Source organism: Botrytis sinoallii (assembly GCF_014898435.1).
Source record: "Botrytis sinoallii strain Bc 23 chromosome Unknown BSIN_014, whole genome shotgun sequence".
Taxonomy (NCBI): Eukaryota; Fungi; Ascomycota; class Leotiomycetes; order Helotiales; family Sclerotiniaceae; genus Botrytis; species Botrytis sinoallii.
In genome coordinates this window covers 1,194,379-1,220,029 of record NW_024066041.1, presented here as the reverse complement: position 1 = coordinate 1,220,029, position 25,651 = coordinate 1,194,379, and the positions used below count along the sequence as shown (strand labels likewise).

Genomic DNA, 25,651 nt, shown 5'->3' with positions numbered 1-25,651 from the left:
ACAATTCAAATAGTTTCATAAAAGTCTATCCAATTATAACCATTAAAAATAACTAGTATTCCCCATTTTGTTTGAACTATATCAACAATAATCTTACTTGTCATAATATCAAAAATAAAGATAGCTATAAGGAAATGAGAACTCGAGACTCAGGAAATACAAAGATATAAAATAAAGCTTATAATGATACAACGCTTATAACCTATCAGAAATAAACAGTAAATTACACATAAGGAGTAATATATTGAAATATATATATCGGATCTATATATCCGAGAAATCCGAAAAAGGAGTTTTATAGTGGTATGTATGTGTCACACACATGCTACACATGTGATTTCCAACAATAAAAGACCTTGGCGAGCTTATTATTGTTGATATCCTTATAGTTATATTGTTTGTATTTGAATTTAATATATTTAGTAAACTCCTTAATATTAAAATCAATAATCTTATTATTAGTCTGTTATTCTTTTAATAAACTTAATCACTCCTTGCAGTACTTTTCTTCCTTCTTTGTGTATAGGTTTTTGTTGATAGCTTTAAGAGTAATCGGGTTGATAGCGTTGTTGCTATTCGATATAGTGATATGTGAGGATATTCCGAAGTTTGTAGGTATTTTGGAGGTTGTAGATATGAGTGTTTATGAGAGAGTATTTATAAAGATATTTAGATAAAGGTTTGTGGATTATTTTATATGATATATAATATAAAGATAAATATGTAATAAATGTAAGCTCGATTCGTTACAATTGATAAAATCGATCTTCTTGAATATATCTTCCTGATATAATTATCCAGAGCATATTCTTTAGCACAACAAAAAGAGATAGCGCACTATACTAAGTACAATAATATCTTCTTTGTAGTCTTTTCAGAATTTCTATCAATCTTAAAAACTACCTCAAAACACCTAATGCTTTTAGTAGAATCCAAGGCCCTAATTTGTGATATCACTAATTAATATTGATATCAACTTGATTGATAAATATAAAGTACTTTAATCTATTATAGTTGTATTCATTCTTAATCATTATTATCTATAGAAAGCTAGTAATTAATATAATAAAAGTGCTAACGCTAGTGCATACACTAATGCAATACAGTGCCCTCTTTAGATCACATGATCGATATCCCGACACCTACAAACTACTATTGAATCCTAACCCCCAGCCCATGGCTTCCTTGCATTCTGCATCAGTCTGAGTATGAATTTTGAATGGTCAAAGATCGTCTAAAGACTTGGAGACTGATTCAGGTACCTTAGAATGCTGTAAGCTGAATGTCCGAATGCGATTCAGAGTATCGAAGACTGAAATGATGGTGTACGAAGATTGGCAGTCAGCTTTTCGAAAGGAAGTTTGTAACTAACTTCGAATGCCTGAAACAAAGCTGAGAATTCCATTGTATTATTTGGGATTCTATGGGATATCGTATGCCGAAAGTTGGAAGTGGAGTTGAGTATCTCAGGACACGATTAAAGGCTGATTCGAAAACTGAAAATTGAATGCTTGAAATAGAATGGATTATTTCAGGGTATAGTATGAGGCTCCAAATATCTTATGAGAAAGAGACTGCTTATCTTTTGACAAATCTCGTCGTCTTCTTCCACAATTCCTTGACTACGATTCCCACCGGTCTCTCTCTTAACATCCGAGCCTTGTAATAAACTCCTGAACTCTCAAGCCCAAGCTCTTTAAAAATGTCCCATACACGAAGCTTTTCTTTCTTTGTCTGAATCAAGAGTCGCAGATATGGATCCAGTACTGAGGGATTTGCAGTTACGGATGCTTTGACTAGTCCTACGCATACCCTGATCCATTGTGTGATTCGTTCTGTGTCGAGCGTTGCCACATGCTGGCGAAACTCAATCGTACGCTTGATACTTCCGACGTTTTGACTTGGTTGTAAATTGACAAAGTTGTAAGCCCCGCTTTGCATGCAGATAGTGTCGAGGAATTCGCGCACTGTTGGAGGCGTCCTGGTTAAGATCCATTCGAGTACCTCTTCTCCTGGGTCTTTGAGAGATTGTTCTCCGATCTCGCGTCCCGAATTGGAACAGCGATGGAAGCTTTGGCAGAATGAATTGACTCTGCGATGCGGAGGGTGAATAGTCTCGATCCATTTCTCTGTAGTCCAGAGAATGCCCCACAAATTCCTTAAAGTATCGCCGTCGAAAGCATCAACTCCGTTGCCGACATGAACATGCAAGCCCATCGATTCGTTTGTGACGACTTTATAAGTGGAGACGATGATCTCCCAAACCCGTTTAACATCGCTTAGCGCTTCCTCGCTGAAGTAATAAACTGGAGATTTGATCTCGAGCTTATGGTAGTCGTAGATTGACTCATCTGGGAGGTCAATACTGATGTCAGTCCCGATGATCCACTTGCTGGTCATTTCAGTAGTATATCCATCTTTCTGATATTCTGCATCCTCCATATGTATAGCTGGGAACCCAGCGCAGTTAAGGGTTTGTGTAATATTTTCATACACACAAAAACGGCCCTTAGCTCTATACGAGCGTTCTGCGAGGGAACTCTCGCCAAAGTTTGCTGGTCTTGGATCATACTGCAACGGAGGTGAGTTGGCAGAACGACCAACCCCGTAGACTATACGGCCATCTCTTGGTGTTGGGTTTTGGCATATGTCCCTTAAAGTACCAACAGCGATCTCCAATTCCACACCGAAGGTTAAGCGTGGTGATATGCCAGTTGATCCTGGCTCCGGGTATGTGTTGCTCAATTTTACATGCGAGACGTCGAGAGTCTCGGCTTCAGCGTGCGACTCGAAATTGACCTCTACCATGTGAGTTGTCGGGTCTCTCCTAGTATCAATTGAATCCATATTGACCAGCTGTGGCTTCCTTCCACAGACTCTCTGCGATGTATTTCCGCTGTAAAATATCTCTGGACCAAGTTGGTATGGAGAAAGAGTTATGGAAATAGAGGAGGCTCTTTAAAAATTGACTATGAGATCGAGTGGTCGTGGTGGTACTTTCAATCGAGAATTTTCTTCGTTGAAAAAATTAAGATCTTAGTCTGAGTTTATCAATGGGAATTATCTTTGGTAAACTGAAATCTGAAGTCGCTTGTAATCCTCACTTCATCCCATGTAACCAGGATAAGAACTTTTATCTGGTGATGGGAGCTAGTGGTTTGTATTTTTGACATCGGCAGGGCGACCATTTCTGTGCCTTGCGGCCTCGAGAACATATGAATTGTTCACATCTCGAAATTTCTGGCACAAGTTGTGTCCTTGGATTAAACCACTGTAACCTTTCAGATAAATAGAGTCTTTTTACGACCATTTGAAGTTGGGATATTGATTTCTATTGATAAAAACTCCTCTCAGGGGCTCGGCTGGTGTTGATCGTGGTATCTTTTTTGTTTTTCTTCAAGGACAACTCCATTCAAATTTCTTTGTAGATGGCTGACTGCCTATTAATCATACAAACAGAATTGATGATAACCTTATCATGCAATATTGTTCAACTTTATTTCGGTGTTGTATTAGGTCACAGAAGGTAATTGTGATATGTTTCTTGCCTCAAGACTTCAAAGGGCCTATTTTGGTGGATTGCTTTCTGTGTATGTCCTCCTCCAATGTTCCAGAGAAAGCATTAGCAGTGACAGGTTTGCAGCAAGTTGTTTGTCAATGGACTTGTGGGTTTTCTGCTTGTATATTGTTAAGGAAGCTGAATTTTGGGTGGACAATGTCGACAAGATCTTGTAAAGCTTGCAAGAGCAAATGGAAACTTCAATCCAAGAATATCCATAAGCCCACTTCGTTCATGTTAGGCATTGGCGACAGGCGCTGGGTCATGCTCTTTACGAGAGTTCTAAGATCGATTTCGCAATGATATGAGCGCTTATACAATCCTGATAATCTATTGAAGTCAGCATAAGACTCATGTTAACAACAGCGTCGCGATTTCCTACCATGATGTTTCCATCCTGATAGCACTCATTGAATTTCAACTTGAAAACGCACTGAGAACTTTCGATCTCTACCTCTTTTGAAAATCGGAGTCAATTTAAGTCACTACTCCGGAGGGAATATAACTCCTCGTCATCCTTGAATCGAATGTGTTGCGCATTAGCGAAGTCTTTGTTGACGAAACCATCATTCTTGACGTTGATCGCTCAGATGATATCGAGAAGGTGAGTTTCTAGCACCGAGACAAACGCCTTTTCGAATGAGTATATGAAATAACAGTTCCGTGGGCAGTTTCTTACCTCTTTCCATCATACAAGCTCTCGGTAAAAACGGATATGTCAGCCAACAGCATCCAAAAGATGAATAGGCTGCTGACCGCCCATTTGATCTCGTATGTGTTGTCACTCCATGAACCTTTAAAACCATTTGAAGATCCTCGATAATCGACACTGGATTGTGTTACAATTCAAGGCTAATCATTGCGGTTATATATATCCCCATAGTAGTATCCAAGATGTATCTGTTAATCATGACAAGACCACCGCCTAGCTTTGAATGTGGTAATACATCGTTTGGGCCATACAAAGCCTTTAGATGCACAAGGATACATTCTGGTACCCGCCGCATACTCACAAAGTATAAATTGATTCGACGCGCAAGGATTAATATCGTGAGGCTGAGCGCGTTTTTCGCTAGACGTTGCTCCAGACTTGGGACAGATTAGTATCTTACGTAACCTCCTGGATGCTTTATATCACTCACATTTGTCTTGTCCTGATAAATAGCTATGTTGATGCCGATTGACCAGCAATTAGATCGGCTTCAAATCTGACATCACTATCACTCTGGTATGTAGCTTTTATAGTCCTTGTTTAAATGTATCTCGCGCTCGAAGTGATATCACATTCAACAAATGAAGCTGGCACTCTCTGATCCAGTTCCAAAATTTGCTGATTGTTATCTGAATGGAGAGGCAGCTTCTTGTAATGTGATCTTTTCTGCACGCTCAATGTCCCTGAGCTCTAGTCTCTTTATATTCCTTCAAAGTGAGAGTTGGTGTACGACTTTTCCAAACTTCCAATTGGAGTTATCACTTTCACCAAGGCCTCCAGTAATCATCGAGGTTCAGATCGACAGCTACGATGACATTGCCGACAGAGAGCCTGGATTCAGCTAACATATCAATAAGCTCTGGAAGGGTTGAAAGAAGTTCGAAGTTCTGGGATTTGAAAACTATCCTGGGATGAAAAGATTTGTAAGAACATAATAAAATACTTTGGGTAAGGTATGCTTATTGAGGCTAGCAAAATATTGCAGCACATAATGTTGAGGTATTGCAGATATTGCAGATATTGCAGATCAATTGTCTGGATTAATTTGGAAAAGATTGTTGAAAAATATAAAAGATCAAGAAAAATTGAATCAAATTTGTGTCCTCGGCTAGGACCTAACTAGGGCGGTGGGAGGAAAGTGGCAGTTCTCTGGGTTCGAAGTTGTTCTAGGAAGATTCATGGGATTATTCAACTCCAAGGTTGCTTAAATAACTTGGAATTGTGGACCACCTGGGCTTTGAAAAACTGACTGAGAAAGAAAGCTAGAGATTCTTTATGCTTTCGATTTATGCATTGTGTTCTTCCCTTACATACTTCATGGCTTACAAGTTCATCTTCACTGGGTATCAAATTGTTAGATGCAGAATTTGGCCTGCATGTTGAGTTCAACCTCATGGACGTTGGTACAAGATGTGATTTTGATTCTCCTTGATGTAAACAACTAAAAAGTTGGAAATCAAGTATAGGAGTAGATTCATCACAAGAACTTTGATCTTGATATAAATGTGAAAGCCCCACCTGCTTTTACATCTTAAGCGACTTGTCCACTCTTCCCCTTTTCCCACCTTAATGATGTGTCCTAAACAATCCATGACCAAGTCCACTAGATACTTCTGCATGATGTATCCTCAGCCCACGATGAAGCGACGAGCTTCGTTCCCTTTGGTATCCTGGATTGCCATGATGTAAAGGGTGATGCGAAGATTGATGTGGTAGGTGTATACCATGCGGCGTGGGCACAATAGTTCTGTGTATGTATGGTTCGACAATAACTGGCATGCTGGCAATGTTCCAATTGGAGCGATAGGTGGGGGGAAGTATGCTATGGAAAATGAGAGGAATATTAGTAGGCAAACTATGGTGGATAGCGAGTTGAAGAGGGTGATATGATCGGATTCAGGATAAGTTGGCTTACGCGATGACCCGGGGTGGAACAGGAGGACGTGAGTGGAGCGCAGGAGATCCACTGGACATACCAAAGCAACACATCATAAAAAGAGAATAACCGCTTTGATACTAGGGAAGTTAAGATCAAGGTAAGAATAAGAATTGCTGGCTATTTGAGAAAAGTACGCTTTCTAGTATGTTCAATTTGAACTTTTTAACTGCTTGAAGGATTCTTTATGAATGGGTATTTATCTGCTTATATAGTGCTCGTTATGGTACACAGTGCTCAGTAGAGTGGTACTCGTATCTTCTATTTCACATTTTGACAGTAATTGCGGATTTCCGGAGAGACATTTTGTAGACATTTGATAGACATTTGATAGACTTACTTCTTGACGCACTCTACTTACACCTCGTGTCACTGAACTCTTGGAGCATGGAGCTACTTGCTGATCTGGGCGTTCGCTAGAAATGCAACCATGTTTAAACAAGTAGAAGCGGGGCGTAGGTTGTATTAGACTCGTTAACGATTAGATGAGTAGGATTTCTGCTCCAGTTCAAGATTTTCATGAATGTCTGCTTCCACATTCGTAATGATTTTTTGAAAGTTAACGGAAACTCATTGAAGTCATTGAAGTGCGGGGCACTCGATTTGATCTGAATTCTACTTCGGTGTCATCCTCACAAAAATCGGGTTGACATAAAGGACTCTCTGGTGACTAGACAGTCTCCCTGTCCCAAAACCTGCCGCAGCAGATTATATAGAGTTTCTCTATGTATGCCTGGATGAGAAGTAGATTTTGTACACATCTCTATTGATACATGCCGAATTTCTTCGAACCCCGCGGCTTATGCAATTCCTCTTGTAGAGGTTTTTATTCCATGTTAACAACAGCTCCCAATTCCTTCAATGTTGCAATAATTTTCTCGGCTTCCTCCTTTGGCACACCCTCCTTCATCATCTTTGGCGCACTTTCGACGAACTTTTTACTGTCCACCAAACTTAATCCCAACATGCTCTTGATCTCTTTGATGATCTTAGGTTTTGCCCCCGCATCAAACGAAGCCAACTTCAGGTTGAACAAAGTCTTCTCTTGTTGTACTGGTGCGGCATCTTCCTCCTCAACTGGTGCAGCGGCTTGGGCAGGACCAGCAGAAAATCCCCCCATTGGCATATCGGGAATATTTAGTCGTGACTAGAGAATAGGCTGATCAGTAACTGCGAAAAACTTCCTCGGGCGCATATATTTGGCGGAATATCCTTACCTTTAAGCTGGCAACTAAATCAGCTGTCTCTAATAAAGTCAATTGGCTGATTTGGTCCACAATCCCGGAGATCTTTGGGTTCGCTGACGCTGCCTCTGTTGATGCCCATCTCGCAGAAGGATTTCTTCTTTGTGTAAGAGAAGCTGTGGAAACGCGGAGGGACGAGGATGATCGGAGAGATCGTATGCAGCTGCGAGCTGCGGACTGGCAGGATAATGACATCGTGTGTGGGTATGAGAGGCGATATGATAATACAATCTATGATTGTTGATGAGGACTTTGTAGACTTTCTGCATTGTGGAGCTAAATTTCTAGCGCGTCGGTGAAACCTCGGCACTGTCAAAAAAAGTTGATTGCGATTAAGAAAAAAAGTTCGAGATAGTTGCATTGAAATAAACAATTGATATCCCACGATTTTTATGATTGAACGAAATGGAGGCTATTCAGGATAGAAATAATCCTGATATAACCATGGAAAGCAAACTACAAGCAGACCTTCCAGAGGAAATTCTGGAAATCGTTAACCTCCAACAATCCCCTCACTTCCTCGAAACTCTCGCCATATCTGCATTGAAGCCCAAACAAACACTCAAATTATTCACATATTTTAATACCTTAATCGCCGACTCGGCTGCAAGATGGGTTGCCAATTCGTATCCTGGTACCCAAAAAAATGAAGTTATTGAAGCATTCTCACGAATACTATACCTTGCACCGCACCTGAACACCTTTCTCGAAAAATATCTCTCCGAAACCACACCTTCTACAGAGAGAATGGCCCTTCTCGCAATATAATATGCCTGGGAGATGGCGCAACCGCCACGAGCAACGGTCTGTCTGATCTTGCGTTGCAACGAATTCTGCTGGCAACATGGAGACTTCTCAACTTCGATAAGCAGGCCTACTCTGGGACAGTTTCAAGCTCCGCGATTCAGAGCCTTCTTGGACATACTGATTTAGCAGTTCGGTATCTTGCGGTGAGAATCTTCTGCCAGCTTCAATTCGCCTCGGACGATAGATTGGAGGCAATGGTTGCGAAATTCGTTGGAAATACAATGGCAGTAATGGGGGACTTCGACGGCGAAATGGTGGACTATGGATTCCTTAGTATTTTCGAAGAACAGCGGCTGAAAAATGCTGCTTTGGGTTTGAGCACTGAAACAGAGATGTTTCAATCTCAAAAGGTATTACAGGAGTTTTCACCACTGGTTGTGCAATATTCAGATATACTCTTACCTCGGCCAAACGGCAATCCTTCGCAGCCATCTAAACTCATATCAACAACCACAACCTCGCAGAACAGGCAATCCTTTGCCAAGGCCCTTATGTCTTCATCGCCAATCTTACTCCACGGGTTGGCCGGTGCAGGAAAGACTTCGTTGGTCAATGACTTCGCACGGGAACTTGGGATGGATTCAAGCATGGTTACACTTCATTTGAATGAGCAGACTGATGCAAAAATGCTTATTGGCATGTACGCTACAGGATCTACACCTGGATCTTTTACGTGGAGAGCAGGTGTTCTGACTACAGCTGTTAAGGAAGGGCGTTGGGTTTTCATCGAGGATCTTGATCGCGCTCCCAATGAAGTTATCAGCGTAATACTGCCACTCGTTGAGAGAGGCGAGCTTCTAATACCAAGTCGAGGTGAAACTATCAAGGCCAAGGCAGGTTTTAAGCTTCTTGCGAGCATTCGAACCTCTTTGAATGTAAGTGGCGGAGAGATTCCACCAGCATTACACATGCTCGGAGCACGAATGTGGCAGCGTGTTCCTATTCACATGCCAAATCGAGACGAATTTCGAGAAATCGTCGAAGGTACTTACCCAATATTGCGCCAATTTTTGCCTGGAATTATCAGCGTTTACGAAAGGCTCTACACACTCTCTATTAAGCCTTCTTTTGCATCCAAAACTCGAACTTCGATAGGCCGCCCAATAAGTCCTCGGGATCTTCTGAAGTGGTGCAGAAGACTAGCAAGTGTTCTTACATCATCAGGATCCAAGACCGGCAGCGAGCCTATAACCGACAGCACCAAATATGAGATGTTTTTAGAAGCCGCCGATTGCTTTGCAGGAAGTCTACAGTCCGAGGAATCCCGGAGATCGGTGGTTTCATGCATTGCTGAGGAAATGCACATTGATCCTCAGACTATGGAACATTCTCTCACTGGCCATGTTCCACGTTACGATGACGGCGATAGCGAGCTTTTGATTGGTAGAGTGCGATTGTCTAAGAAACGAAGTAGTCGTGTTACGAAGCCTACTAAAAAGAGCCGTCCCTTTGCGAATACAACGCATGCCAAAAAACTGCTCGAGCAAGTCGGAGTAGCGGTCCGGATGGCAGAGCCAGTCTTGTTAGTTGGAGAGACAGGTATTGGTAAAACTACTGTCGTACAGCAGCTTGCAGATTCGTTGGGTTTCAAACTCACTGCTGTGAACTTATCGCAACAAAGTGAGGTCGGTGATTTGCTCGGAGGATTCAAACCTGTGAATGTCCGGAGTCTTGCAATTCCACTTAAAGATGAATTCGACGATCTTTTTGCGTCGACAGGCATTTCTGCCACAAAGAATCAGAAGTACATTGATCAACTTGGAAAGTGCGTCGCAAAGAGTCAATGGAGCAAGGCATCGAAATTGTGGCGTGAGGCTCCCAAAATGTTTGAAAAAATCGTTTCTGAGCTTGCCAAAAAAGAAGAAGCAAGTATGCATATAATCTCTGAGCAACCAACAAAGAGACGAAAGACCGAGTCAAAATTACAGTCACTGTTGAAATTGAAGTCTCGTTGGTCAAGGTTCTCGCAGAGCTTGGACCAATTCGATATTCAGTTGTCTGCAGGCTCCAAAGGGTTTGCTTTCTCATTCGTCGAAGGTAACATTGTCAAAGCAGCTCGCAATGGAGAGTGGGTACTTCTTGATGAAGTCAACTTGGCATCTCCAGATACCCTTGAGAGTATAGCTGACCTGTTGCACGGTGGTACTGGTTCTCCCTCAATTCTTCTTTCTGAAACTGGTGAAATAGAACGGATCCAAGCACACCCAGACTTCCGCATATTCGGTGCCATGAATCCAGCAACAGATGTTGGAAAACGTGATCTTCCTATGGGACTACGTTCTAGATTTACTGAACTTTATGTCGATAGTCCGGACAAGAATCTTGACGATCTCTTAGCTGTCATCAAAGCATATCTCAAAGGGACAAGTAGCAATGACGAAAGGGCTGCTCATGATGTAGCACGTCTTTATATGAACACGAAACGACTCGCCGAAGAGAAGCGATTGGTTGATGGTGCAAATGAAGTACCGCACTTCAGTTTGCGAACATTGACACGTGTTCTCTCCTACGTCACCGAAATTGCTCCGTCTTATGGCTTACGAAGGGCGCTCTACGAAGGGTTTGCGATGGGGTTCTTGACTCTTCTTGATCGAGAATCCGAAAAAATGCTTATGCCACTTATTGAGCACCATTTGTTAGACAGCCACGGCAACCCACAAGCTCTTTTGGCCCAAACACCAAAACACCCAGATGATGGAAAGCAATATGTACGATTCATGAACAAGAAAAGAGATCGTCAATATTGGATGCTTCAAGGTTATGAGACCCCTCAAGAGCAACCTCACTACATTATCACGCCATTTGTCGAGCGTAACATGCTTAACTTGGTCCGTGCAACTTCAACTCGTCGCTTTCCAGTTTTAATTCAAGGTCCAACTTCATCCGGAAAGACTAGTATGATCGAGTATCTCGCTAAGTTTAGCGGAAACAAATTTGTGAGAATCAACAATCACGAACATACTGATCTACAAGAGTACTTGGGCACTTATGTCTCTGATTCGGATGGAAAGCTGCGCTTTCAAGAAGGTTTGCTTGTTCAGGCCCTTCGTCAAGGCCACTGGATTGTTCTTGATGAAACTCAACTTAGCTCCTACCGATGTTTTGGAAGCACTCAATCGTCTTCTTGATGACAACCGTGAACTTCTCATTCCAGAAACGCAGGAAATTGTTCGTCCCCATGAGAACTTCATGCTCTTCGCAACCCAGAATCCTCCAGGACTTTATGGTGGTCGTAAAACTCTATCTCGGGCGTTCCGTAATCGTTTTCTCGAGCTCCATTTTGATGACATTCCAGAAGACGAACTCGATTTTATCCTTGAGAAACGAAAGTCAAAAGGTTGCGCCATCAGATTGCCGAAGAATCGTCGCAGTATACAAGGAGCTTTCACGCCTCAGGCAGTCTACACGACTTTTCGAACAGAAGGATAGTTTCGCTACCCTTCGTGATCTTTTCCGATGGGCACTACGAGATGCTGACAATAGGGAGCAGCTTGCCGCTAATGGGTACATGCTACTTGCCGAACGTGTTCGCAATTCGGAAGAGAGAGCAGCCGTCAAGGAAATCATTGAGAAAGTCATGAAGGTCAATATTGATATAGATGATCTTTACAGCAACAATCTTGCAGAAATCAAAGCTTACAATTCAGCCACGAATTCGCAAGGTGTAGTTTGGACACAGGCAATGCGCAGGCTTTATGTATTAGTTGCTCATGCTCTCCGAAACAATGAGCCTGTGTTGCTTGTGGGTGAAACCGGTTGCGGTAAGACTACAGTATGGCCAGATGCTAGCTGAAGCATTTGGAAAGACCCTTCACATCGTAAACGCACATCAAAATACAGAGACAGGAGATCTGATTGGAGCTCAAAGACCAGTGCGAAACAGAGCCGCTGTCTTGGAGCAGCTCAAAAAAGATCTTCTGCAGTCGTTGGATGGGGTTGGTCAACGTCAATCGGATTCTGAGAATTTCGAATCATTGTGGGCTACATATAAATCTCTTCCAGAAACAACCCTGTCTCAGATACCAATCGATCTGTCATCGCGAATTCAACTCAATCAAATTAAGGCCAAGGCACTCTTTGAGTGGTCTGATGGAAGTCTAGTGCAAGCATTGAAAGAAGGACAGTTCTTTTTACTTGACGAAATATCCCTCGCAGACGATTCAGTGTTAGAGAGATTAAACTCCGTTCTGGAGTCACATCGAACAATTCTGCTGGCAGAGAAGGGTGTAGAAAACTCGTTCGTCCAGGCTGCTGACGGGTTCCAATTTTTCGCGACTATGAACCCTGGAGGTGATTACGGTAAGAGGGAATTATCACCCGCTCTTCGAAACAGATTTACGGAAATCTGGGTTCCAGCCTTATCAGACCATGCAGATGTCATTCAAATTGTGGAAGCCAAGTTAAATTCCAAGATGAAACAATTCTCGGAGCCCATGGTCAAGTTTGCAGAATGGTTTGGTGAAACATATCGATCTACATCCTCGACCTCAATATCTGTTCGTGATATCTTGGCATGGATCAAATTCATGAATGAATGCTCGACTACCAATCCCCACTACGCTGTTCTTCATGGTGCGGCTATGGTTTATATTGATACCCTTGGAGCAAATCCAGCTGCTCTCTTGGCAATTAATCCGGAAACGATTCATGAGGAACGTGCAAAATGCCTCCATCAATTGGACGCTTTACTCAACCATGATGTCAATGCATATACTTTACACCAATACAATTTCAAGACCAAGATAGTCACATCTCCATGGGCGGCTTCCATGCTCCAAAATTGGCTGGCTCTGACAGCGATCCAGGGTTTGCCTTCGATGCACCTACGACGAAACTCAACGGCATGCGGGTACTTCGTGCTCTCCAAGTTCAAAAGCCCATACTTATCGAAGGTAGCCCTGGTGTTGGCAAGACGACCTTGATTGCAGCATTAGCACGTGCTTGCAATAGACCCCTGACGCGTATCAATTTGTCAGAGCAAACCGACCTGATGGATTTGTTTGGATCAGACGTTCCTGTTGAAGGTGCCGAAGCCGGACATTTCGCGTGGCGCGATGCTCCATTCCTTCAAGCAATGCAACGAGGAGAATGGGTACTTCTGGACGAGATGAATCTTGCCTCTCAATCGGTTCTCGAAGGTTTGAATGCTTGTCTTGATCACCGTGGAGAAGTCTATATTTCAGAGTTGGATCAGACGTTCAAGCGCCATCCGAACTTCTCTGTTTTTGCCGCTCAAAATCCTCATCACCAAGGTGGCGGCAGAAAGGGTCTCCCCAGTTCTTTTGTTAATCGATTTACTGTTGTCTATGCTGATGTGTTTAGAGATGATGATATGAAACTAATTTGCCAGCATAATTTCCCTTCTATGCCACAGGAATTAATCACAACCATCATCGATTTTGTCACCCGACTAGAAGACGAGATTGTACACAAGCGGAAGTTTGGCTCCCAAGGCGGTCCTTGGGAGTTTAATTTGCGAGATATCCTTCGATGGTTGCACTTGTTGACGTCGTCAGCTCCATTCCTTGCTAATCGAGGCCCAGCCGATTTTTTGAATTTAATATTTCGACAGCGTTTTAGAACTACCAGAGACAGAGAAGAGCTGGATAGAGTGTTTGCGCAGGCGTTTGGCTCAGATGTACCATTCCGTCAATTCTATCAAAACATGAGCTCGACCGCCTATCAGGTAGGAATAGCACATATGCCAAGACATGCACTCTACCACCGCACGGCATTTCCACAAGTTGACCCTGTTAATCGCCTTCCGGAGTTGGAGTCACTAATCATATGTGTCCAACAAAATCTACCTTGTATTTTAGTAGGATCATCAGGCTCTGGAAAGTCTACACTTCTTAAGCATGTTGCTGCTGCTAGTGGTAAATCTCTCACGGTATTTCCCTTGAATGCAGACATCGATACCATGGATCTAGTAGGTGGATTTGAGCAAGTCGATCCGCGAAGAGCCGCTAGCAAATTTTTACAAGAACTTCTTGAGTTTATGGAAAGTCGTATACTTAGCACAATTCCCCAACAGATTCCCGAAGATGCAATCAAAGTTCTCGATGTTTTGAGAAAGGATGCCATGAATTCCTCTTTCTCCTTCCAAGAGATTTCTATCCATCTTCGACAGCTGGAACAAGCAAGCTCGTTACCAGAATTTGGAGCACTGGCAGAGACGTGCGAAACTTTTGCAAGTCGCTCTATGGCCGTCGAGAATGCCAGGTTTGAATGGGTGGATGGTATCTTGATCAAGGCATTGGAGCAAGGAAAATGGTTAGTGCTTGATAATGCTAATTTATGCAGAGCTTCCGTATTGGACAGACTTAATTCGCTGCTTGAACCGAATGGATTTCTTAGTATCAATGAACATTGTGGACCAGATGGAGAACCAAAGATTGTCAAACCACATGCCGACTTTAGAATTTTCCTAACAATGGACCCTCGATTTGGGGAGCTGTCGCGTGCTATGAGAAATCGTGCGGTTGAGATATTCCTGGAGCCGCTCTTATCAGAGAACGACCCCAATACCGGCACTCAATTTTCTATTCTGCCAGAAGCCACACTTCAGAGATATCGCCAAGTGTCAAAAGTTCTAGACCTTCAATGTTCAGATCTTAGCCAGGCAGATCTTATCAATCGTATCGCACTCGAAAACTTGGCTTGGTCCGATTTGCCTCTTCTTACAAGATATGCTGAAAGCGTGGCCCAAAGTCTTGAGCAACAGGGGATACCTACCACAAGATTGTCGACAATATCTCGACAATATATGCAGTTATACCAGTCCGAAGACAGCCGCGAATTAAGAAATGCTGTGGGAGAGTTATTAAATAAAGTTGCGAAGAAGACCTTCTTACCCGCAGGCTTCAGTGACGCACAGGTTAGTGACCGTGCAGTCCCTTGCATAGTTAAACAATGTACTGATAGCGCAATTAAAAAATGTAGATCATCCATCCTCTCCAAAACTCGCCATTGGTGCCATTACTGCAATCCACTTCCAATGAATCGCAGGTTTATTGGATTGCAGCATGCCTGGAGTATAAACTTCAAATTGCAGCTGCATTAGAAGCCCATCAAGAACAGGAATCTGTCATTCAAACCCTTAAGCCTTCCCAAATGAATCGCCTCCAACGATCTATGGTTAGTGACAGAGTAGCTTCAGTAGCAAAGGACTCCACCTTACGAGTCTCCCACTTTTTGATGCATACACTTCAATCCATTAATTCTTATTTAAATATTCACGTTAAGGCAAATGACAGTTGCAAGGTAAGTTTTCAGACAAACATCATTGTACTTGCTTGCTCTCTTTCTAACCCCAGTCTAGTTTCGAAAGCAAATTATCACTTCTCTAATTCGCTATTGGTGGAGTACATTCAATCTTGTCACTGCCTCAACGTTTGAAGAAGCGACATTTCAGTCCCATTTGGCAATCGGAAATACAGTCATGGAGGAACTTCTCAAGAATAACCCTCTGGTTGATGAGCAGAAGTCGCTAATCACAACCTTTGTCTCGGATTTACAAACAAGTTTCGCTTCCGGATTCAAGTTGACGACGGGACTAAGCATGGAGTTGCTTTGGAAGCAACTCCGGCCTATGGTTCCCACCAAATTTGAAGTCATGCAAATCATAGATCAGATGGAGAAATTGGCTGTGAGGTTTGATGCTCTGCGATGGAAAGCATCAATCTCAGTCGCTGAGCTTGGAGGTATTATGACTTCTCTCGTGAAAGCACATCAACTTCTCTTATCCTCGGATGTGGATGGAGCTGCTCTCATTCAAACTTTGACATCGGAGATTGAAACCCTCGAGAAGAGTGTTGACAGTGAGGAGGATAGTCCGCGTCCGTTTTTACATGACCAATTCGAAGCTCTGAGACAATTTCAAGTTCTTGCAGCTCTGGCATCCAATCATCAAAACTAGTGATATGGTAGACATCGAAACCGTCGTTCTTGCCGATCATCCAATCACATCACAAATGCGTCTGAACACATCAAGCACAACTTCATGGCTGCTACAGAATATCGACTATTTATGGTCTGGTGATCATGGCCTTCAGCCTATTGCAAACAGCTTTTCGACAGATTTCCTGCATCAAATGAATATCATCAGCGAAGTTGACCTCAAGTCATTGAGGCTGCTCGAGTCCGAGCTGCCTGTCATGGCAGAAAAGCTTGCAAAATCTAGTGCAATAATATCCAGCAGCCAACTGGTGGCTATCAATCAAGTCCTTTCTCATCTCACGTCGACAATTATTGGCGCACACAGTGAGCAACTCACAAATGATTATCTGAACAGAAAAGAAAGTCTTGCTTCGCAGGATGTTACTGGAACCTGGCACAAAATCACTCTAGACGGCTTTTATGAAGCGGTCTCCGCTCACCAAGCAAAACATTTCAATGGCCAGCCATTAATTAATACAGATATCAATTCTGATATTGAAAAGTCAGTTTTCGCCATGGAAGCTGCGATTAAGTCGCCTAGAGACAATATGCAGTATTCAGCTTTGGCGTGGGTCCATTTTGCTGTGGGCTGCATTTCCCTTTACGTCCCCGATCGAGCATTTTGATCCCGACAAGAGACAGCGCCTCGAGCAACAGAGGCACGAAGAAGTAATCCGGGAGTTGCAAGATAAGCTCGATGCCCTGCAGAAATTCGAGCGTCTCTTCTCTGGCCAAGAATCGAATCTCCGCTGCCAACTTCTTGAAGCAGATATGGTAGAAATTGGTTGCCCCTCCAGAGGCATCAGAGCAAGTTTATCGGCCAGCAGTTTCCGAATTGGACAAGCTTCAGGGTGAATTCAAGAACCTCTTGAAAGTTGTTCTACCCTCACCTGCTATTGCGTCTAAATCTATCAATATTTGATAAATGACGATCAAGATGTCTTGAACGAAATCAAACTCATTCAGAATAACGTCCTTCAAATTATACGTCGTCTTTCAGAACGCTTCCATGCATATAGCGATCTTACCACACCTGTGATAAACATTCTTCGCTGTCTCCAAATAGGATTGTACATGGCGACACTCGTATCGAAGGATCCATCAAATAACAGCAAGGCAGCTTTGGCTCTAAGTAAAGCAACGCCATTCTTAGGGGGCACCCCTAAGTCTATCGATGAAGAGATCGTATCTGGTCAGCCATTAGAATACTTGACATTGATGGCTACTACTACGACAATCGAGAGTGTTGATTCCATAGATCCAAAAACTCGTGAATCACTCTTTACGTCTATTCATTCATGTTACGAGCAATGGACCAAGAAGCTTGACGCCGACAGACTTGAAGGAGAAACAAGGTCGGGCTTGTACAGATTCCGCGGAAGTGCTGAAGACGAAGACGAGATCGACCAAGAACAATTTAATGAGCTTTTCCCCTCATATGATGAGAACTCAAGCGCGTCAATTGCTACACCACAGCAACAAAATGTCAGAGATATTGCTGTCTCTTAGCTCGAGTGCACAAAAATATTTTCTTGGGTGGGCCATTACCATCTGAAAGTATCATGTCTTGATCAAGCACATTTCTACCCATATGGGCAAGCTCCATGGAAGTGACGCCGGATTTGGGGGTCGGGATAGGATTAAATCATCCTTCCAGGCTCGCTATTGCTGTTGAGTGATAAGATTGACGCTTTAAGTTCTTCTGCCACAGTACCGGAAAATTACAATTTTTACACGACGCAAATCTTCCGGAGACTCGCAAGTTAGTCAGTTTGATTCATCAAGTGCAAACAAGATTCAGAGAACTCCAAGCTGTGGATGAGATTGCACACATGCAACCCCTTGAAGATGTCCATGATTTCATGTAAAGAATTGCTTCAATTTCGCCACACAGAGCCACTTGCGAAGATCATCACCAAGGTAGAGAAAGTTCATAGCTTCATGCACGAATGGCAATTTGGCGGATGGGCCAGTCGTGCAAATTCTGCACTCCCTCTTTACGACAATTTGACTGCTACAATAGTAAATTGGCGTCGTCTCGAATTATCAACATGGGCCAAATTGTTTGACATGGAAAACAAACAGTGCGACGACGATTGCAAGATCCTGGTGGTTCGTCGCGTACCAGACAATCGTTGCCGGTCCACTCACAATATGTGAGTCTGTTGAAGAACTCAAAGCTTATGCTCAAAAGCTCCTACAAGATCTTGGCACCTATTTCTCAACAGCTATAATGGGCCAATATGTGCAACGTCTCAAGTTATTGAAGCAACTAGAGAAACACGTTGATCTCCTAGTATTGGACTATCCAAACCTTTCTATAATTGCGAGCGCTATGGCCAATTTCATCGCTCTTTATTCGAGGTACGAAAAGTCAGTAGAGGATAGCTTGAAGAGGGGCCGGGTATCGCTAGAGAAAGCTATGCGCGATGTGCTACTTCTTGCAGTTGGAAAGACACAAATATTGTTGCTTTACGCGACAGTGCCAAGAGGTCTCATCACAAGCTCTTCAAAATTGTTCGAAAGTATCGAGCACTCCTTGGCCAACCTATGGACTCACTTATCAAGCAAGGACTCCCTGATGAAGTCGCTGCCAATGAAGCCGGCATAACCTACCTCCCCCCAACACAATTTCCAACTGTCGACCAATCTGCCCTCGCATTATGTGCTTCCATGGTTCCTAGTTGGACACAGAAACCCAAGAGATTTATCAATGTGTCTAACACCGTCAGTATGATGGTAGACAAAAGTCAATTGCTTGCGTCTTCAGTGGATGGATCAAGCTACCTTGAGTCATTCCTCGAGAACATCATCACGTCAACTTCGGAGTTACAAAAGGCCACCCCATCGATCCTTACGGAAGACAACAAAGATACTGTTAAACATCTTAAATCTCAAAAACGCAAACTTTTCGCAGATACATTGAAAGATCTTCGTCAAATGGGAATCAAATATAACTTGGGTGCCAACGCACTTGCCAAGCAAGACTCACTGTCTCTCGTTCTGGCAAACACGAATTATATCTCTCCAGACGGCTCTCAAGATCTAGAGTACTACTTTCACAAGACAGTGGAGCTCGCTCCAAGAGCAAGAGAGGCATCAAGACAACATTCTGACGATCTAAGTGGCGCAGAGGTAGCTAGAAGTACTGGATTCTTGGAAGGCCTGTTGCAAGCTCTCTTGGACCAACGCAACAGTCTCTCAAATGCAATGAGAAACATGAAGGTCTTGCGAAATATCATCAAAATGGCGAAGGGTCTTTGGGCTCCGGAAACATATGAGCTCAAGACAGCTAGCACAATCTCTAATCATGAGAATGTCCTGCAGTGGTTGCCGAATATCCTGAGTGTCGGACTGGAGCTTATTAACACGCATGCAAAACTTGGAAAGGTTGATGCTAAGCCAGTTGTGGAAAGCTTGTCCTCGTGGAAATATATACTCGTTGACCTTCGGACCAGATGGTCTTCGTCGTCTGTTCTGCCATCTGGCATTGTGTCAACTCAACGCCTAGAGCTCGAGATGGCTATCAATGATGCCACTGAGCAGCTAACAATTGATTTGGGCAATCTCATCGAGCAGCGTCCAGACTTAGGATTCATTCTTGATCAGATCTTACCTTGGACTGTCATCAATTCATCATCGGCTACAGCTATTTCTACAGAGGCTCTCCTGGAAGATCTCGACCAGAAGCTTTCCACTGTTTGCAACACAATTTTAGCCGCCATGGAGAAATATCACAAATGCATTGGTGATCTGCCGACGTCAACTGAAGATCAAGGTTGGCTCATCAAGAGCGATACTACCCTCGTAAACAGCATCAAAGCTCTCCACTGTGACAATGTTGCTGGGCAAATCAGGCAGTCTTTTGCTATCCTTCAACGCCTCAATCTTGCAGATAACAATGTTAGTCGAAGCGCTGGTGCGATATTTGCAGTTGCCCTTCCAATCATCCAACAATACTATAACACATTGGAAGAAAGCATTGCTCGATACGCTACTTTACATCGTTCAACATGCAAGACTTCATACATTCTTGCCAAGACTTTTACACAAATCGCATCACAAGGTTTCTGTACACCATCAGAGAAACAAGATGCGCAAGATGGCAAGACCGAGAAATTGGAAGGGGGTACTGGACTTGGCGATGGAGAAGGTGCTGAGGATATAAGCAAAGATGTTGGAGAAGATGAAGATCTTGATGAGTTGGCTCAGGAACCAAACAAGGAAGAGAGAGGAGAAATTGAAGATGAACAAGATGCGGTTGATATGGCTGATGGCGAGATGGAAGGTCAAATGGGAGAAGCTGAAGAGAAAGAAGACGAGGATGGCTCGGGAGATGAAGAGAAAGATGGTGATGAGATGGATGAGGAAGCTGGAGATGTGGATGATTTGGATCCTAACGCAGTAGATGAGAAGATGTGGGATGGTGATAATGAGCAAGCTGAGAAAGATCAAGAAGGGGATGAATCCAAAGGAAAGGCTTCCAAAGACGAACAAGTCGCGGCTCAAGAAAATAACAAAGAATCTGGAGAGGGCGATGAGGGTAATGATGGGGAAGAAGAGGAGGAGATGGCAGGAGCTGAGCAAAGCGAGGAGGTTCAGCAACAAGACGATGTAGAAAAGCATGACCCACATGCCGATGAAGGGGATGCTTTGGATTTACCTGATGATATGCAATTGGATGGAGAAGAGAAAGAGGGGAGCGATGGTAGTGATGATGGGATGGATGACGGGATGGATGATCTTCCAGATATGGAAGACGAGGCCAAAGAAACAGATGAAGTTGCAAATGATGGAAAGGAAGAAGCGGATGCTGAAAATGCCGATGGCCAGGAAGATCAAGATATGGGCGATGAGATGGATATTATTGATTTGGATGAGGAGAAAAATGAAGAAGGGGAGAAGACTGAAGAGGCCGGCGAGAAAGGGGATCAAGAACCAGAAGAGGAACAACAACCGGAAGATCAAGAAGGTTTGTTGCGTGATCGCGAGGATGAAGCAACAGCCGATACCGAGAACGCTGTTCCAAGTGATGTTCAAGGCGTTGGCGAGGATCAGGACGATAATGAAGCCGATAAAAATGCCGACTCCAATAGCAAGGCTCAAAGAGATGATGGTGGTCAAGGTGGCGACTCATCTGAGAACAAACAATCAGCTGCCGAAGATGGTGAAAAGGGTCGACAAGCTGCAGGTGATGCACCACAGAACACTCAAGATGATACTGAAGATAGCCCTACTGCGCAGCCATTTAAGAAGCTTGGAGATGCTCTCGAGAAATGGCATCGTCAACAATCCCAAATCAGAGAGCCTACTGAGCAACAAGACCAAGCTCAAGATCAGAACATTGATATGGGAACAGAAAGCAATGAATTCCAACATTTGCAAGACGAAGACGCTGAAGCGGACACTCAAGCCTTAGGTACTGCTACAGAGGAACAAGCTCATGCTCTTGATGAATCTATGGCTGTCGATCCGGAAACTCAAGAGATGCCAGAAATATTCCAGCCAGATGAAGTTGAGAAAGATGTCATTGATGAAGATGTTATGGATCTCGAAGATGATACTCCAGAACCAAAGGAACCCTCCAACGCGTATGAAGGTCGAGCAGGAGCTTCTATCCATCAAGCCAATAACAATATGGATGAAAATATGGACGACAATACTCACGCTCAAGCCAATGAGGACATGGATGAAGATATCGAAGAAGTTGACACACAACTCGACAACACTCATCTTGATCCTAATACTACTGTTTCTGTTCGATCTGCAACCGAAGCTCGGGCCCAATGGACTCATTACGAATCGATCACGCGACCACTTTCCCTTTCCTTGACTGAGCAACTTCGATTAATCCTCGCTCCTACCTTGGCAACTAAAATGCGAGGTGATTTCCGTACTGGTAAACGTCTTAACATCAAACGGATCATTCCTTACATTGCCTCTTCATTCAAGCGCGATAAGATTTGGATGCGTCGTAGTATCCCCTCCAAACGTTCTTACCAAATCATGCTCGCCGTCGACGACTCCAAATCCATGGGAGAATCCGGTTCCGGAAGTCTCGCAATGGAGACATTAGTCATGATTTCAAGATCTCTCGCTATGCTTGAGGTTGGCGAGATATGCGTTGTTGGATTTGGAGAGAACGTTAAGGTGGCACATGAATTCGATGTGCCCTTTAGTTCTGAGGCTGGACCTGTTATTTTCGAGAATTTCGGATTCGAGCAATCGCGAACAGATATTACAAGACTCATTCGCGAGAGTATCAATCTGTTCCGCACTGCTAGACAAAAAGCATCATCATCTCCAGCGGATCTTTGGCAAATTTCTTTGATCATCTCAGATGGCGTTTGTAGTTCTTCTGAACACGATAATATCAGACGATTATTGAGAGAAGCGGAGGAGGAAAGAATACTAATGGTATTTGTGATTGTGGATGATGTGAGAACTAAGAAGAAGGGAGAAAGTGTTTTGGATCTCAAGGAAGCAAAGTTTGTGAACAATGAGATGACAGGAAGAAGTGAAGTGAAGATTGAGAGATATCTGGATACTTTCCCATTCAGATATTATGTTGTAGTCGGAGATGTAGGAGAGTTGCCAGGTGTGTTGGCGGGAGTATTGAGACAGTGGTTTGGGGAGGTTGTTGGTAGTGGTTGATAGATGGTTTTGGAGAGATACTATATTAGACTGTACATTTGTATTGATGCTTGTTTGCGGTTCGGCATGTTGACAGGAGCAAGGGAGTTCGCTGGGTGATTTGTGAATAGTTTGAGGTTCAGCTGTCTGTATATGGTTTTTTGTAAATTGCAATGAAAAGCTATTTGATTTTCTAACTGCTGCGCATTGAATTGAACCTTCAACTCATTCATACATACTTGATATTTTTCTCAAACAGCGTAATAATGAGATTATACTCAACGATCCCGTTCCAGGACACTAGTCCAATCAACCAGCGATGATAATTAACGTAACAGGATGATATTGTTAATCACAAGTATAGCGTATCATGCGGACATTTTTATTTAAAACGATTTCTTTATCTAATATACTATGATTCGATTTTAAAATTCATTGTCTAATATTTATAATTATTATTTAATATTCTATTCTCATCTAATACAGATATTCTATTATTCCCATCTAACATAATATTATAATATAATTAAAATAAATATTATATATAGAAAAATTTAGATTAAATAATAATCTACTTAACAATTTATTTTATAATCAAATATACGAGCTTTTTCTTGGCCCTTTGTGGTTAAAAATAATAACAGCCTTGCTAACACTCTCCATAATTATTTTTAATGCTATTCAGGATTTTTGCTTATGTTTGTGCTGCGTAGCTTTTTTATAATAATAACAATAATAACAATAATAATAATAATAATAATAATAATAATAATAATAATAATAATAATAATAATAATAATAATAATAATAACAATAATAATAATAATAATAATAATAATAATAATAATAATAATAATAATAATAATAATAATAATAATAATAATAATAATAATAATAATAATAATAATAATAATAATAATCATAATAATAATAATAATAATAATAATAATAATAATAATAATAATAATAATAATAATAATAATAATAATAATAATAATAATAATAATAATAATAATAATAATAATAATAATAATAATAATAATAATAATAATATAATATATATGAGGACCAGTCCTTACGCCCTAGAAAAAAGGGATACGATGACTCTCACCTGTATGTGGTGTATCCTATGAAACCTTCGATTGTGCGATCGTGTGACACTTTGCCTTAGAAGAACTGCAAGAGCAGGGTACAATTTATCCTTAGAATCTACAATTACAGAATCGGGAGCAAAGCATTCGTAAAGCGCTTCTATATACTAGTTATGTACATGTGATCGTGTATGTGCGTAAGCACGCATGTGAGCGATTACAACTGTGATTGGGTGCGATCCGTGACACTACCCCCCTTTTCGAAAAAGCTTATCCTCAAGCTTTACAATTACCTAATTTGTAGATGTATTGGCGATCTCAATAAGACATTATTGTTTACATTATAGCATAATGTGATAAATAGGTGTATGCGCAAATTTTGCTTTTTTTGCAACGGGAAAGCGTATAGGAAATGGAGGAAACCGTTCTGTAGCCTAACAATAACACAAAGCCTTCGAAACATATAGATTGCCCGAATTTCCCTCTCTTTTCTAATCTTTTCCGGTTATTTACTTTCTTGTATTCCTTGATAATAATCAATATACCTTCTATATCATTAAGAAAATACAGCAGCAAGAATAAATTGTTACTAGTACAATTAAAATAACAGGAGGATGTGTGTATAACAATGAATTGTTTATTTTTCTTTTACATTTGCTTTGCTGATATGCTTCTTTATAGTTTACAGTAAAAAGAATGTCTGCCTTTCTGTTATATAAGGCAAATATCCTGTTAAGGAGAGGAGAAATCGAGCTGCAACAGGAGTAGCAATAATCCTATCAACAAAAAGGAGAATAATAAAAAAGATAAATTGAACAATAAAGATGCATATAAATAAGACTTTCTTTTAATATCTCTGGCTTGCAGTTGGCTTATCTAATAAATACGATTATAGATACCGAAGGCAATATACCTGAGAGTAAAGTCAATCTTTGATATACTCATTGGATATATCCGTTCCATTATTTTTTGAGGCAGAATTTAAAGAAAGAATATAATTCTTTAATCGATTGTATTAATAATTACAAAAAAAAGTTCGCTAATAAATTAATTATAGTAATATATCATTTTTGTAATCTCAAAAATAATAGTAAGATAATTAAGGAAGATATTCTAAAGGCCTTGTATTAAAATCAATCTAGTTATAAATTTGATATATTTTATTATAGAAGTATTAGCTTTGTTAATATCAATAAATAAGGATCTTTAAATAAGAGATTACCAAAAAAAAACGGTATTACAATGGGAATAATATATTCAAAAGAACGACTGGGTTTGTACTGACTGTATATATAATTATATTTCCGGTAAGGGAAATGGTGTTTACTATCAACTTCCTAAACAATTGTCTAGTCAATCTTACTATCTACTTTGTCTAATTGGTAAGTATAAGTATAAGTGTTTGTTTTAACGGGAATATATACAAAATGTTTCTTTAATATCAATCGGCTATTACTAAATATAATAATATAATAAGATAAATTATAACTTTACTAGCTTTTAGCAAAATTAACTTTTGAGATAGTTTGATATAACAGAAGGAGCTAAAGAGTTGTGTTTCGAAAGAAATACTTTCTTTTATTCTTATTCAAAAAGCCACAGAGTATTATATAGCAAAGGCTGTATTGCGGGGAGACGAATTAGAATAGCAGCATTAGCTTATCCTAACTCAAATGGAAACAGAGCTTTTGGTAGTTTGCAAGTAATTGGGTATGATTAAGTACTAGCTTG

General features: G+C 41.6%; 5 protein-coding genes across 5 annotated transcripts; 2 read left to right on the top strand and 3 right to left on the bottom strand.

Annotated features, from left to right (window-relative positions):
• Positions 1–1,578: 1,578 nt before the first annotated feature.
• On the bottom strand, positions 1,579–2,847 carry EAF02_007992 (uncharacterized protein; the record flags this gene model as incomplete). Its single annotated transcript, XM_038904040.1, has 1 exon — positions 1,579–2,847. One exon carries the CDS (start codon positions 2,845–2,847, stop codon positions 1,579–1,581), a length of 1,269 nt encoding a protein of 422 aa, XP_038756321.1.
• A 2,945-nt stretch (positions 2,848–5,792) lies between these two features.
• EAF02_007991 (uncharacterized protein) lies at positions 5,793–6,424 on the bottom strand. The gene is made up of 2 exons (XM_038904039.1): positions 6,187–6,424; positions 5,793–6,093 (listed from the first exon to the last, which is right to left on the bottom strand). The coding sequence occupies exons 1-2, from the start codon at positions 6,261–6,263 to the stop codon at positions 5,838–5,840; spliced, it is 333 nt and encodes a 110-aa protein (XP_038756320.1). The 5' UTR covers positions 6,264–6,424; the 3' UTR covers positions 5,793–5,837.
• Positions 6,425–6,434: 10 nt separating this feature from the next.
• On the bottom strand, positions 6,435–7,727 carry EAF02_007990 (uncharacterized protein). The gene is made up of 2 exons (XM_038904038.1): positions 7,425–7,727; positions 6,435–7,354 (listed from the first exon to the last, which is right to left on the bottom strand). The coding sequence occupies exons 1-2, from the start codon at positions 7,644–7,646 to the stop codon at positions 7,034–7,036; spliced, it is 543 nt and encodes a 180-aa protein (XP_038756319.1). The 5' UTR covers positions 7,647–7,727; the 3' UTR covers positions 6,435–7,033.
• A 129-nt stretch (positions 7,728–7,856) lies between these two features.
• EAF02_007989 (uncharacterized protein) lies at positions 7,857–17,705 on the top strand (the record flags this gene model as incomplete). The annotated part of the gene is made up of 11 exons (XM_038904037.1): positions 7,857–8,085; positions 8,232–11,285; positions 11,347–11,595; positions 11,630–12,019; positions 12,099–12,914; positions 12,995–15,135; positions 15,201–15,521; positions 15,580–16,096; positions 16,188–16,780; positions 16,833–17,047; positions 17,216–17,705. The coding sequence occupies 11 exons, from the start codon at positions 7,857–7,859 to the stop codon at positions 17,703–17,705; spliced, it is 9,015 nt and encodes a 3,004-aa protein (XP_038756318.1).
• Positions 17,706–17,787: 82 nt separating this feature from the next.
• On the top strand, positions 17,788–22,850 carry EAF02_007988 (uncharacterized protein; the record flags this gene model as incomplete). Its single annotated transcript, XM_038904036.1, is given in 5 exon segments — positions 17,788–17,824; positions 17,854–17,958; positions 17,992–18,259; positions 18,282–18,573; positions 18,585–22,850. 5 exon segments carry the CDS (start codon positions 17,788–17,790, stop codon positions 22,848–22,850), a joined length of 4,968 nt encoding a protein of 1,655 aa, XP_038756317.1.
• Positions 22,851–25,651: the final 2,801 nt, after the last annotated feature.

What these genes read in the sequence shown, in the direction of transcription:
- EAF02_007991 (XM_038904039.1), bottom strand. Translation starts at nt 6,263, where the DNA reads ATGATGTGTTGCTTTGGTATGTCCAGTGGATCTCCTGCGCTCCACTCA. An exon ending in GTTCCACCCCGGGTCATCGC is followed by an intron (nt 6,094 to 6,186) that starts GTAAGCCAACTT and finishes CATTTTCCATAG; the next exon opens with CATACTTCCCCCCACCTATC.
- EAF02_007990 (XM_038904038.1), bottom strand. Translation starts at nt 7,646, where the DNA reads ATGTCATTATCCTGCCAGTCCGCAGCTCGCAGCTGCATACGATCTCTC. An exon ending in ATTTAGTTGCCAGCTTAAAG is followed by an intron (nt 7,355 to 7,424) that starts GTAAGGATATTC and finishes CCTATTCTCTAG; the next exon opens with TCACGACTAAATATTCCCGA.